The sequence below is a fragment of the Anabas testudineus genome, chromosome 22 (assembly GCF_900324465.2).
Source record: "Anabas testudineus chromosome 22, fAnaTes1.2, whole genome shotgun sequence".
NCBI classification, from domain to species: domain Eukaryota; kingdom Metazoa; phylum Chordata; class Actinopteri; order Anabantiformes; family Anabantidae; genus Anabas; species Anabas testudineus.
In genome coordinates this window covers 211,070-226,017 of record NC_046630.1, presented here as the reverse complement: position 1 = coordinate 226,017, position 14,948 = coordinate 211,070, and the positions used below count along the sequence as shown (strand labels likewise).

The 14,948-nt window shown below is 43.4% G+C and overlaps 2 protein-coding genes across 2 annotated transcripts; both read left to right on the top strand.

The window, feature by feature from the left end:
* Positions 1–41: 41 nt before the first annotated feature.
* Positions 42–4,640, top strand: haus2 (HAUS augmin like complex subunit 2). The gene is made up of 7 exons (XM_026339074.1): positions 42–149; positions 549–635; positions 739–837; positions 1,083–1,152; positions 1,292–1,424; positions 1,956–2,064; positions 3,912–4,640. Exons 2-7 carry the CDS (start codon positions 549–551, stop codon positions 4,023–4,025), a joined length of 612 nt encoding a protein of 203 aa, XP_026194859.1. The 5' UTR covers positions 42–149; the 3' UTR covers positions 4,026–4,640.
* Positions 4,641–4,795: 155 nt separating this feature from the next.
* On the top strand, positions 4,796–14,662 carry srp54 (signal recognition particle 54). The gene is made up of 16 exons (XM_026340071.1): positions 4,796–4,929; positions 8,188–8,285; positions 8,388–8,479; positions 8,583–8,667; positions 8,994–9,098; positions 10,716–10,782; positions 11,227–11,284; positions 11,351–11,501; positions 11,608–11,756; positions 11,848–11,948; positions 12,600–12,686; positions 12,768–12,841; positions 13,011–13,119; positions 13,620–13,790; positions 13,894–13,989; positions 14,106–14,662. Exons 2-16 carry the CDS (start codon positions 8,208–8,210, stop codon positions 14,195–14,197), a joined length of 1,515 nt encoding a protein of 504 aa, XP_026195856.1. The 5' UTR covers positions 4,796–4,929; positions 8,188–8,207; the 3' UTR covers positions 14,198–14,662.
* The last annotated feature ends 286 nt before the right edge of the window (positions 14,663–14,948 follow it).

The window sequence follows — 14,948 nt, the reverse complement described above, 5'->3', positions numbered from 1 at the left end:
ACGTGTGCGAGTCGTGAGCCGCACACAGGGGGCGCTGATGTCAAAACGTTTGGACGTGAAACCTAAAGAAGAAGAAAACGAACCATCGAGCGGGTTCAGTTCAGCTGGATCCGGTTCAGGATTTTAGACAAGTTTGTTCGGTTGAAACGGTAAGAAACAAACATTGAACTGGTCCTGTAACGATACAGACCCGGTAACGGAGTCAGTGATTCCGAAAAACTATAATGTATTCTTTATTGCATGGACATATGTAACCGAGCTCGTCCCAGCTGTTAGCAATGCGAAACCTGCTTAAAAAATCAGCCAATTTTAGTTGCTATCGTTTTATGTTTAGACTCACAGAACTGTGAGAAAACAACAAAGCAGGGTTTAGACATTTTATCAACCACTCTTCAGTTCGGTCTTGTAGATTTAGTCTTATTTTGTCCGGACACGGGGTCTAGAGAAGCCATGTGGGAAGTTGATGTGATTAGTAATTAGAAACATCATGAACATTTAATCACGTTTCCTGCTTTAATCTGACACTTCACTTTATCTCCGAGTTGCAGATGCTTCAGTGGGACCTGTTTCCTTTCTCCGTGACTCCAGCTGCCAACCTTTTGGCCAGATGTGTCTCCAGAGGAGCCCTATCTCAGGTAAAAAAAATCAAAATAAAACAAAATACTCAGTCTTAAAGAGTTTGGTGAATCTGATTGGATCAAACCTCACAGACAAGACTTCTATCTACCTTGTTCTCAGGAGGACTTAGACTCCGCCTCCTCCAGGCAGTGCCCTGCCTTCTCCTCTCACCTGCACGAGGCTGAACAGCGAATCAGAACACAGAGACAACTGGACCAGGTAGTCAGTGTGATGTCATATCCTGTTTACACGATACTTTATAGTCACTCCTGAGTGTTTGAGAGTCTGACAATATATGAACAACAACAAACTGCAGAAATGACCGGAAACATTAAAAGAAGTCCATTGTTTCTTTACTTGGATTGAAATAAAATCCAAAGCTGCAGGAAACGCAGCTAGACTCAAACCGAGATTAGACACAGACGTTCGGAGGATTCTGGATGACTTGTTGTTTTGTGTGTCAGCTGCAGCTGGAGATGCAGCTGCTGCAGACGGAGAAGGAGGACGCTGACGTTACACACACGTTTTACCTCAGTGAGTGTTTCATCAGCTGAAAAATGTTTCTGCTCACAGCTGCTTCCTCTGAATAGACTTCAACGTATCAGCAGCTGATTTCTGAACCTTTAGCAAGTTTCGACATTCACCCATTTTTGTTTGGTCCCTATGTCTGCAGCTCGGAGGTTCCAAATCTTGCAGATGTTCTGTGGTCACCTGCAGGATGTCCTGAAAGACCAGAACAATCTGCGGCAGAGACTCATGAGGCCCCTGGGTCGCACCAACCTGCCTGTCCGGGCTCACCTGCACAGGTAATAATGACTTTGATGATTCGTTACTGAATCTGCGCCTCTAGTGCGCACATGAATGAATGATGCATTGACTAAACAAAATAAAAATACAGCACAGTGATTAACAAAATAAGAAATGTACATGAGTTACGAATAATCAGTAAAGACACAACATAAATACTAAGATGAGGAACAACAAAGTATAAAAAACATAACTACACTTTACAAAATGAGGAAAGAACAATAAAAAATATAAATGCACAGTTTACAAAAAGAAAAAGTGAAGTAGCAGGAGATGAGCCTCAGTCCACAGAACAGTCTAGACATGCCCTAACCCTAACCGAGTCCAGAGAGACCACCTGGTCTTTTAGGTCCCCCTCTGACATGTGGGACCATACAGTACATAAAAATACATCGCTACTACTACAGTCACTATGTTGATAGTGAGGCCGTAGCTGGGACTTTAGTACTGTAGTAGAAGGAGTAGTGTTAGTGGTAGTGGTACTATGGTTCCATCTGAAACTGTAGTGGACGATCTATGGTGTGTTTCAGGTCTGTGGTGAACTCTGTGAAGCTGCTGCTGGACTTCGTTGAGACTCTGGGAGAGAAGCTGAAGTCAGTCCACAGTTGGATCAGAACCAGAGACTACCTCACCCAGCTGGTCAGTCACATGATAACTTCAGCTTTAACTAAACCGAGACTGTGGTAGGATAGGAGTAATGAACAATCAGAGTTCCACTGCAAGAGTTCCAGTGACGGTTGTGGTTTTATGACCGTCTCTGATATTCATTGTAGGATGGGTGTGGGGGGGCAGCAGTGGAGACACTGTTCTGTCTGTGAGTCTGACAGAGGAGGGGGAGGAGGAAGAGGGTGCAGCAGAGTGTCTGGAGGTGGAGGAGGGGGAGATGAAGGGCGGTAGTTCTGTAAACCTGTTGAAAAAATGGTTCAGCTCGTTGGCCTTGTCCAGGTTCCCTTCCACCTGGTTCCCCTTCTCCTTGAAGCCAGTGATCTTTTTCATTCCAGACCACACATGCTTCATGTTGTTCTGCTGGAGTTGGTTCTCCAGCTTCCTTCTGTAAGCGTCTTTACTCTGCCTCAGACTCACCCTCAGCTCTCTCTGCACAGACTTCACCTGGTCCTTGTCTCCCTCCAAAAAGGCCTTCTTCTTCCTGTTCAGCAGCTCCTTTAAGTTGCTGGTGATCCAGGGCTTGTTGTTAGAGAAGCACCTCACAGTCCTGGTTGGGATGATGTTGTCCACACAGAAGTTAATGTACTCTGACGCTGTCTGTCATGGAATTGATGTCGTCTCCATGTTGGTCACAGAAAACATTCCAGTCTGTGGCTTCAAAGCACCCCTGCAGAGTCTCAGTAGCTTCCTGAGACCACTTCCTTACAGTTCTCGTGGTCACTGTCTGCTTCTGAACAATAGGAGTGTAGACGGAGGTGAGGAGCACCAGGTTGTGGTCAGATCTGCCTAAGGGAGGGAGAGCAGTGGAGGTGTATGCATCCTTCATGTTTGCATACAGTAAATCTAAAGTCTTATTGTCTCTGGTGGAGCAGTTGACAACCACAACCACAGTGTGGTTGAAGTCTCCTGTTATTGTTATGAAGGAGTTTGGATGCTGGTTCTGTAAGTTAGCGGTGAGTTAATGACGTCACACGCTACTTCAGGAGCGGCTGACAAGGGAATGTAAGTTGTGATGACAATAACACAGTTAAACTCCCTCAGTAGATAATATGGACGCAGACTTACAGCTAGGAGTTCAATGTCCGGGCTACAGAGACGCTCCTTTACCGTAACATGTCCAGGGTTACACCACCTGTTACTCACAAGCACTGCAATCCCCCCTCCTCTCCTCTTACCGCTACTCCTACAGTCTCTGTCTGCCCGCACAGTCCTGAAGCCGCTGATGGTGGAGTTGGAGTCCGGAATATGTTCCTGCAGTAAATACAGGAAGAAGGTGAAGTGTTGTGGACTATTGTACGTTTGTGTGACAGTAGGGAGATGAGTTCACTATGAATGTTAACACAGGTTGGTCCTTGATCCTGTTGATTATTGTTTATTACGTTACATCAGACCTGGTGTCTGTGACACACTTCACCTCCTCACGTCTCCACATTTGTCCTCCATTAATCAGACAGCATGTTTTTAGTGGACAAACAAAGAAGAGGAAAATCTACACACTAACCAAAGTCCTCACATCATGCGATTCATAGCATTTGGTCCCGTTTTGGTTCGGTACGCATTCTCACCAGGAGGACCGCACCAGAGTTCGCTAAGTGATTCGGATCAAGACCACCTCTTTCTGGGGGTCTCAGTGCAGTTCTTTTAGTATAAACTCGAGTGTGATTACCGTACTGTAGGTGTGAAAGCAGTAACTGAGTCAGAGCTGTACTGGGAAATCCTGGTTCGGCTGCACAGGATAAATCTACATGGTAACGTGCCTGGGTTTAATTTATCCTGCATTTGTTCAACAAAGTCTATGTCTCTCTCTCTTTCTGTATCAGGACACTTCTCTCACCTGGCTGCTGGCTCAGGTAGTGGAGCTGCAGACTTTGTCCAATCAGGTTCTCCAGTGGAGGGAGGTGGGCAGCAGCCTGCAGAGTGACAGCCCAGCATGACGACCTCCGACCTCCTGGATGTCGTCTTGTTGAACAAAACATTTTTTACCTCTCTGGCCTGGAACCAGTTCACAGAGACTAAACTTTTTTCTAATAAAGTCAGATTTTGGTAAAAAGTGAATTTTGAACATTTTATAAAATGTTTTTATTTCAAATTTAAAAAAAGAACCTTGTTCATTCTACATGGATCACTGAGTTCTTCAGATCAGACTGTTGATTATTACAATCTGGATTTATTTTTGGTTCATTGAAGCTGTTTAACCCTTGATCTGGAGCCATTGTAATAAGAACAAGACGTTGAACCTAAATCTGCTAATGATGAACTGGATCAGAACTGAAACACAAACATAAATCTTTTCTCAGAAACATAGATGGTGTGAATGTAATTCTGGTTTTAGATGACTACTATTATTATGGTCTGTTACCATAGTTACCGTAATTTACTTAAGCTCTCATTTCATGATTACAGTGACCAGCTGTGTTGTCCCTGGGTCAGTTAACATAACAAGGTGAAAAACTCGAGCTCTGTACAGGTGGCTGCTGTTTGTGAAATGTCCTCAGACATTAATAAATAATAATAATAATAATACATTTTAATAAATATCCACAAAGGAAACTGACCCAACAAGTGAAAGTGTCGCCTTTAACATTTTTAAGAATTTCCTGCTCAGGTTTTGTGGGACAGCTGCTCTGATGAAGGTTAGAACAAGATCTGCAGCTTCACCACACACTTGCACTGACACAGTTTATACACCTTTCCAGCAGGTGGAGGACATGGGTTTGGACTTCACGATATAGCTAGAGGCGAAGAAGAAGCGGAGTTGCGTGTTTCCGGTTCCGTGAACGTTGGATGACGTTCCTCTGAGAGTTTGTGCTGTTGTTTGATTAAACTCACCGAGAGGCGGTAAGAAAGCTCAGTCTATCTTGAAATCTCCGTAAACGAGTCCGTTAACGTTCCCACTGTGTTTACAGGTGTTCGTCTGCCTATTTAAGTCGCTGACAGTGTCCATGTAAACGCAGCCAACACACGGCTAGCGAAGCTAACGGCTAATCTTCATTCTTTTTAAACGGCTAGCGGCTAACTGCTAAGCTAACGTTAGCTCCGTAAACAGCTGACATGTTATTGTTTAAAACTGAACAACTGATCATAAACCAATAAAAAATCATCACTCACTCAGGTTATCGATACGGTGATGTGATCAGAGGGGATCGAATTTTAATAATGATGATAGAGGTGAATAGTTATTGTGAAGTTACGGATTTAAAAAGCTTAATCTGCGCTGTATCTAAAAATGTTCACTGAAGATTTAATTTAAAGTGGTTTTGAGTCAGAACGACGTTAAAATGTCGAAAACAAACTCTTGATGTCAGATCATTACTGATCAAACTGCACGTCATTTTCTCAGTTTTATGTGGAAAACATCAAGCAATAAGAAATGTCACTTTCTTGTGATAGAAAAAAATCTTTGGAGACGCTGAGAATTAGTTTAAACCTTGATTTTATTTTTCTAGTCGTTGTAGTAAACTGATGTTTCAGCAGAACTTCATCTGATACCAAGGTCTCAGACAAAGTGTAGTTTATTATGTCACAGCTGCAACTGATGAAACTGAAAAAAGTGAGCTCCACTGTCCCTACAAACAGCTGCTAAAGGGGAAATTTATGAACTTTAATCTTCAGCATACACATGTCCACAAACAACGGACCTGTCTGAGTGCTAATTTTGAAAATGTGAAACTTCAAAATTTCACTGTGTGTAAACATAATCAATGAAATGAGTGGTAGTCACTTTATTAGGCACACCTGTACTAGACTAGCTGTAGAGATAGACACTGATACAAACAGGCTGGTCCCAGCTCACGCTGTGGAATTGAAAAGTATCAGCTGAAATAATTTTGACCCGAATCTTATCCTGTCTTTACTGAACTCAAACATGTTCTGTCTGAACCTGCCAATGCCACTTCAGTAGACTCACTAAACGCTGACTGTTTCTCATCAGTAAATGTCATTGCAGAAAACTACATCAGCACATACATAATACTGAAGTACTTGGATCAGGAAACTACTAGTGAAATTTAAAGAAAACAAATATAATCACCAGTCACCAAACAACTTAACACTGAATTCATCTTAAGGCCAGTTCACATAGAAATCATTATTAGATGCTGGACAGTTCAGTCCTCAGCGAACAAGATGCAGTAATAACTGGACAGAAAGGGGAAAACTAATATGATTATTGACAAAGTGCGACAGTAGGTGCCAGGGTTGTGCTGAAAAATATTTACATCAAGATGGGAAAACTAAAATAGAGCTCCTCTAAAACATTTTTAATATACTTACAGATAGTTAGCTGTGATATTACCCATTTAACAGAAACACACAAACAGGACAGGTAAAACCTCCTGTTTGACATTGACATGCAGGAGTCGTATTCCCAAAGCTTCCTGAACCTAAAAGTTGCTCCTAGTTGACACATTCTAAGAAAATTCTTAGAATTATATCCTTTTTAAAGAATTTCTTCTTAAAGTTCAGACTAAATCCTAGTTAAGAGAAAAATTATTCACAAAGTATATAAGAGCTTAAAATAACTCCTATGGTGAAAAATAGTTTGGAGTAGGGAGGAGGACTTTTAAGAGGCTCCTGAGTTTCTTAATCAGATGACAAAATGGTGGAAGGACAGAGAAAACACTGAATGACACTGAGAACACACAGTGTGGATCATGTAGGGATCATGTTTGTGGTCGATATTATTAGAGATTTGCTCACATCAGCCGACACAGTAAAATATGAGAACATGAACCAGAGCAGCAGTGATGACCTGTCTCTGTTGGAACTTTCTATCAGCAGTGATCAGACAACTACTGCACAACTGAGACCAACATGTTCCTCATTTATTTCTCTGGACGTTCAGACCACACAGAGCAGACTTCACCAACGGTACTGAGAAAACTGATGAGACACAAACTACATCATCAGAGCATTACAGGATGAAGATGGTTTCTCATAACATAACATCACAGTGGACTACATGTTAATCAATCTGCTACTGAAACAGACTGAACAGTGATTAGTATCAGCTAATACATTTTTATTTATTCAAATCCTACTATCACCTAAATTGTGTCTTAACATAACAGTCTGTCATTTTCTATTTCTTCTATCATGTGACGACCACTCTGACATGTGCACATTCTCTCTTACATTTAGTCAGTTAACATATCGTTTACTGTTTTGATACATGCAGGTGAAACCTCTTAAGAAGGTTCTTCAACTCGGTTGTGTTTTGGCTTTTGGATTCAAATCATAAAGTCAGAGCAGCTATTTCTCTCAGATCATCACAATACCAGTCACACTAAGCTGTGACTGGAGTCGCTCTGAGAAGTTTCCTGAATCCTTCTTAGACCAGGACTCTCAGCTTTGAACACGGCTCCAGGTGTGACTGTGTGTAACAGCATAGTGTGAAGGTGAACATTTTACAGGTAAATCAGATAGTTAGTGTTCAATTCAATTCAGTTTTATTTGTATAGCGCCAATTCACAACAGAAGTTATCTCAAGGCACTTTACGATGCAAGGTTTAAGACCTTACAGAGAATAATTATACAAAAAATGATATAAAAGAACCCAACAACCCCATTTGAGCAAGCTTTAGGCAACAGTGGAGAGGAAAAACTCCCTTTAGGGGAAGAAACCTCCAGCAGAACCAGGCTCATAGTGGGCGGCCATCTGCCACGACCGGTTGGGGTGAGTGGAAAGAGAAGAGAGAAAAGAACAGCAGGCAATAAGACAACAACAAGCAGCAAGAACATTGGGCAGGTCCACTGGATTCTGGAGATGTACAGCTCCAGGCCGAAGATACCTGCAGAAAAGTACAGAGAGAGGGAGACAGAGAGGAGGAAACACAACTACAGGAGAGAGAAGACACAAAGTTAATGACATGAAATGGTAGAATTAGAATGGATAGAGGAGAGAGGAGAGGAGCTCGGTTTATCAGTAGAGGTCCCCCAGCAGACTAACCTATATCAGCAGAACTAAGAGATGGTTCAGAGTCACCTGATCCATCTCTAACTATAAGCTTCACCTTTGTCTTTGTTTTACCTGAGATCTATTTCTTTTGAAACAAAGCTCCTGGTTCCCGTGTTGACTCAATGTATCTATGTTTTCAGGATCTGTTCAGACCACCAACATGGTGTTAGCCGACCTGGGGAGGAAGATCACCTCTGCGCTGAGGTCCCTCAGCAATGCCACTATCATCAATGAAGAGGTAACTCTGGTTTTATCCGAACTGAAGCCAGAGTCCTCAGAGAGAGCCCAGTCCTGAGACGTGAATCCAGTTCCGACTCTAATCCTGTCTGTGTTGTTTCAGGTGCTGAATGCTATGTTAAAGGAGGTATGTGCTGCTCTGTTGGAGGCCGACGTCAACATCAAACTCGTCAAACAGCTGAGAGAAAATGTCAAGTGAGTCCCACACACCTTAGTCCTGGTCCATAACCTAAACCTGGCTCAGTCTGGTCCGGTCCAGCAGTACTGAGTCAACTGTTTGTGGTTTTTGTCCCTACAGGTCTGCCATAGATCTGGAGGAGATGGCCTCGGGTCTGAACAAGAGGAGGATGATCCAGCATGCTGTCTTCAAGGAGCTTGTCAAGGTCAGTCCTTAAAAAGACCTGGAAGAATCAGGGAATTAAATCTTGAGTTTCCAGGCTGTTTGAGAACAGGATGCAAATATATGTAAAGGACCAATTCACAGTTTTTCAACCCAGTCTCCTCGTTCAGGTTTTTATACAAAGACTGGAACTGATTTTACTGTGACTGGTACTGAAGCGCCCGGGGAGCTAACGTGGAGCTCAAGGACAGGGGTTTGAACCCCGAACCTTCTTCCATTTAAAGCAGATGATCTACCCACTGAGCCACCAGGCCACCACCAGTCTCTGTGTGTGTACCGTTTGTAATACTGTGTGTACTGTGTATGCAGCTGGTGGACCCTGGAGTGAAGGCCTGGACTCCCACTAAAGGAAAGAACAATGTCATCATGTTTGTTGGTCTGCAGGGCAGTGGGAAAACCACAACCTGCTCCAAGGTAACGTCACACACACACACACACACACACCTGAAAATTAACCCCACCTCCAAGGAGGGTCCAACTGCTGACCTCAATTCTGGGGACCCGAGGTCTGCGATGCAGTCAGAGTAAGATCCCAGATGTGAGGTGTGTCACTTCCTTTCCAGACAAAAGTACAAAATAAAATATGCCACTAATTTTATGGCTGCATTTAACACCCTTTTAAGGGAGAAAGCCCCACAATGAGTGTAATGTTTAGACATTAGATCTCGATAGCGCTGGATAGTGTAGTGGTAAGATCACCACCCTCTATGCGGAAGACCAGGGTTTGAATCCCAGCTGTGGTCTACCTCCAGTAGCGGTCCTTAGACAGAGTTGTACCTTTGTAAGTTGCTTTGGATAAACAAGTAAATGTAAAAGTAGATCTTAACCTCAGTTTTCACACATGCATCTTGAACCAGACAAACAGTCATGGTTTTTAACACCTAAACTTTCTGATGTTGTGCTGAGTGGACCGGCTGAAAGTAACCCCCTCACTTACTGTGAATACTCTGGACTATACACTGCTGTGTTCACACCTGGGCTCACACGGACATTACGCAGACTTTATACCAGGTACCTCGCAGGATAAAGTCCGGTTAACTCTCGAGCTGAAGTTTGCGTTGTCACGTGCAGCTCACCTGGTTAAAGTCTTAAAGTTTCAGGGTCGGTGCATGTTTGAGAGCAGACGTGTGATGCTAGCTGTTGACATTAGCTAATGCTAACTACAATATAGAAAGTTTTCTTTGTTACTTACATGGCATCCTGAAAGTATTCACATCACTTAACTTTGTCCACATATTTTACACACACAGCCTTATTCCAAAGTGGATTAAATTAATTATTTTCCTCAAACGTCTACAAACAATACCCCATAGTGACAAAATAAGATAATTTTGTTTGAAATCTTGTTTGGAGTCCACCTGTGGGAAGTTCAGTTGATTGGACATGATTTGGAAAGAAACACACCTGCCTGTAAAAGGTCCCACAGTTAACCAACCAAACCATGGAGTCCAAGAAATTATCGAGGCACAGTTCTGGGGAAGGGTACAGAAAAAGTTCTGCAGCATCGAATGTTCTGAAGAGCACAGTGGCCTCAGCAAAAACTGCGAATACTTATGTACATGTGATTTTATTTTTTATTTTAAATTTTATTTAAGTTTGAAAACTTATTTCCTCTTGTCATTTTGTTGTATTATTTGTAGAAATATGAGGGAAATACTAATTTAATCCATGCAGGAAAAACAGAACAAAATGTGGAAAAAGTTGAGCACTGAAAACTTTCTGGATGCACTGTAACATACAAATGAAACTAACCCGAAGCAATGATTTGGTGCTGTCATATATTATGTGACGTGATAAAAGCTGACAGCTATAAAGTCAGGTACAAAAACACTGAAATGTTTGGGAAAATTAATTCAACATTGAATATAATCTCTGCTAAAGGAAGTGATGCACCTCATGTCTGGGACCCTAGTCTTCTCTGATTGGCTCGCAGACATTGTGTCCCCAGAACTGAGGTCTGCGGTTGGACCCTCCTGCCACCTCCACTGTGCACATAGGCCCCACCTCCTCACGTGTCTGTTTCTCCTGCAGCTCGCTTATTATTACCAGAGGAAAGGCTGGAAAACCTGTCTGATCTGTGCCGACACCTTCAGAGCTGGTAACAACACTTTAGCTGCTTTCAAAACCCCTGATATGACGCTTCAGGCACCTGCAGTCACTTGGCACATGAATTTAAACTTAGACATATTTAACTTTTAATTTTCCATAAAATTACCTTAATGTTCACATTCAGGAAACCAATATTTAGCCTACTCTTGCTTCATTCAACCTTTAAACCAGAACCCATCCACCACACAGTCCCAGATTTGTGGGCCCAACACTTCTGTGTGATGCACCAAAACGTGCAGACTCACAGGAGATTCAGCACGTCACATCACATTTCAGCTGCTTTCAGTGCTCAAATACTAATCTACAGCGTCCATCAGTGCCTGTCTCAGCAACTGATTTGAACACTAACTTTTAGTATTTGAGGCATCTTAAATGTTTCCACAGCAAACTGCACATTTTCTTCAGGAAAACATTTTCTTGTTTCCATGTCCAGGTGCCTTCGATCAGCTCAAACAAAACGCCACCAAAGCCAGAATTCCCTTCTACGGCAGGTGAGTTTACCCTAAGCAGGTTATCACACAGTGCCCCCTGCTGTTAACTCTGTGTGTTGTGCTCAGTTACACAGAGATGGACCCGGTGGTGATCGCCTCAGAGGGCGTAGAGAAGTTCAAAGCTGAGAACTTTGAGATCATTATCGTGGACACCAGTGGACGACACAAACAGGAAGACTCGCTGTTCGAGGAGATGCTGCAGGTCTCCAACGCTGTGGTGAGTACCTGAACATACTGCTGCAGGTTTGCACTTCCCTGACTGCACTGTCACAGATCTGACCAAGCATCGGAGGTAACGGTCATTTCTCCTGTTGTCATCGTAGCAACCAGACAACATCGTGTACGTGATGGACGCGTCAATCGGCCAGGCCTGTGAGGCTCAGGCAAAAGCCTTTAAAGACAAAGTGGACGTGGCGTCGGTGATCGTCACCAAGCTGGATGGACACGCCAAAGGAGGCGGAGCTCTGAGCGCGTAAGACCCTAGTCCTCTGCTGATGATGATGTCACAGCCTCCGTCACCTCGCTGGTGTTAACCCTCTTCTTCTTCTGCTGTTTCCCATCAGCGTGGCAGCTACCAGGAGTCCCATCATCTTCATCGGGACCGGAGAACACATCGATGACTTCGAGCCGTTTAAGACTCAGCCCTTCATCAGCAAACTGCTCGGTAACATCTCCACTTCTCACAGCGGAGACTCATTGATTGAAAGAAAAATCAAGACTACTAAAACCTAATGATGTACTGACAGGTGGTTCCATTTTAGATCTGGTACCAAGTTGTTAAATACCTACATGTGGATATGAAACTTTTCCTTCACATTTTCAGTTTCAGCAATTTTCATGTTTCACAGTTTAAATGTTCTCAAGTTACCGTGTTCTTTAGATGAAGTAAAATTAAACTGTACTTTCTTAAGGGGCGGCAGTAGCTCAGGTGGTAGAGCAGTTGCCTACGAATCCCCGGGTGAGTGGTTCGATTCCCGGTTTCTCCTGGCTACTTGCTGAGGTGTCCTTGGACAAGACACCGAAACCCCGTAGTAGCGCCAACTCAGTCTGGCAGCTGTCCAAAACGAATTTCCCCAAGGGGATCAATGAAGTATACATTATTATTATTATTATTTTTTTAGACTTGGTCCTTTGATAAAGGATTCAAAACTGGATTCTGGAACTGGAAACATAGTCGTAATTACTGAAATCTTTCAAAATTTACACTGAAGTTTCTGTTTGTGTGACGTTTGAATCCACCTTTTTGTTGTGGTCGTCTCACACACAGACCAGTTCACTTGTTTTCACTGACTGCGTCTCGTCCTCTTACCGTCAGGAATGGGAGACATCGAAGGACTGATCGACAGAGTGAACGAGCTCAAGCTGGACGACAACGAAGAGCTGATCGACAAACTCAAACACGGTGAGAAACTGACCAAACACACCTGAAGAACACGCTGTGCATTATGGGTGTGATGACTGATGTGTGACCTCCGACCTTCAGGTCAGTTCACCCTCAGAGACATGTACGAGCAGTTCCAGAACATCATGAAGATGGGACCGTTCGGACAGATCATGGTAAGCGTGTCGACAGTGGTGACGCCCGAGTTACTTAAGGATTTAAGGACTTAAGGATCTGCTTCACTAACTTGTACCTGAGTCACTAACTGGACTCGCACAGACTTGTCTGTGTTTTGTGTTTCACGGCAGTAGAAGCTGAGCGGCTCTCTGTTCTTACTGTGTTCAGGGGATGATTCCTGGTTTCGGCACAGACTTCATGAGTAAAGGAAATGAACAGGAGTCGATGGCCCGACTGAAGAAGCTGATGACCATCATGGACAGCATGAACGACCAGGGTAACACACCGCCGGTGTTTCCACGGTGACATAAAGTCAGAATCTGTTTGGTTCCGATAACATTTAAGTGACGCTTTTGTTGGTGTTAAAGGTCCAAACTCTACCATCGCAGAGTTGTCAGGTCATAAACTGAACAGTTATAAAGACAGACACTGACACCTTCTCAATATTACCGGTATTGAAACCTGACGATTCCTGATGTGGACAGCCTGGGCCTGTTCCATGGGTTCATATATAGGTCAGTTTGTTGTTAAATAAACCTGATGAAAACCAGGATCTCAGAACGGAGGCTGGACACTGTCTGGGTTCAGGATCCTCCCCACGGTGCATCAGTCCCGTTAGATGTGAATTAGTTTTCTGCACCTGAATGTCTAGTGCAGGTAAACCCAGAGCTGTGTGGACACACTCAGACCCTCTGTAGGGAGAAGACCAGAATCCACATTCAGTTAGATCCAACTAAGTCCACACCACTGGTCTGACTGGTCTGTGTGTGTCTGCAGAACTGGACAGTAAAGATGGGGCCAAGCTGTTCAGTAAGCAGCCCAACAGGATCCAGAGAGTGGCCCGGGGGTCTGGGGTTGCCACCAGAGACGTCCAGGAGCTGCTGACCCAGTACACCAAGTTCGCCCAAATGGTGAAGAAGATGGGGGGCATCAAAGGGCTGTTCAAAGGTAAACTCAGCAGGACCTGGTCTCTGAGGGGTGGGGGGTGGGGGAACTGAGGGTTTGACCCTATGTCTCTGCCGTAACGGGACGTGTGGATGGTCTGTTTCAGGAGGAGACATGTCCAAGAATGTGAACCCATCTCAGATGGCCAAACTGAACCAGCAGATGGCCAAGATGATGGACCCTCGAGTCCTGCACCACATGGGTGAGACCTGCTCTTGAACCCTTGACTGAGCTCCTCGTGTCCAGGTTCAGGCTTGTTCCAGGGACCAGTGATGAAATCTTGATTACTAATCATTCACTCTGGTTTCTGTTTTTAAGGTGGAATGGCTGGTCTTCAGTCCATGATGCGTCAGTTTCAGCAGGGAGCTGCTGGAAACATGAAAGGCATGATGGGATTCAACAACATGTGACTGCCGACCAATAGGCTGCCTTAAAACCTAAACACATAGCCCTGCCTCCAGACAGGTACAGGTGGAGGGGGTGGGGCTTAAAGAGACAAAATAAAATAATAATAAATGACATACTTTATGGATCCCCCTTGAGGAAAAGGAGGATATTTCGGCTGCTTTTTATCCAGAAACAAAGATTTCTGCTTTAGAAAATAAGAAGTTAAAGGAACAGTTTAACATTTCTTGAAGCGTCTTCAGTTTTCATCCGAAGGAAAATAAAAATGTTGGACCGCTCCTTTAAGCAATGAAGAAGAGGAGGAAGATTGTTGCTTGTTGCTTTTGGGCCTTGTTATTTAAATTGAAGATGTTTGTGTATAAGATTCAAACAGAGCAGAGTCCTTATTGGACGAGGTGATGATGATGATGATGATGATGTTGGTGACAGTATTTTTGTCATAATAAAGATTTGTATTTCATCATTTTAAACCTGCAGTGTCTTTTTATTTCAGACAAAAACACAGGAATAAGAAGCTCCTTTAAATTTAAACTTTGTTCAAACCTGCATATCATTAGACACAGTACTATTCAATTTAATTCAATTCAGTTTTATTTGTATAGCGCCAATTCACCACAGAAGTTATCTCAAGGCGCTTTACAGTGTTTAAGGTTTAAGACCTTACAGAGAATAATTATACAAAAAATGATATAGAAAACCCAACAATCCCATTTGAACAAGCTTTAGGCAACAGTGGAGAGGAAAAACTCCCTTTAG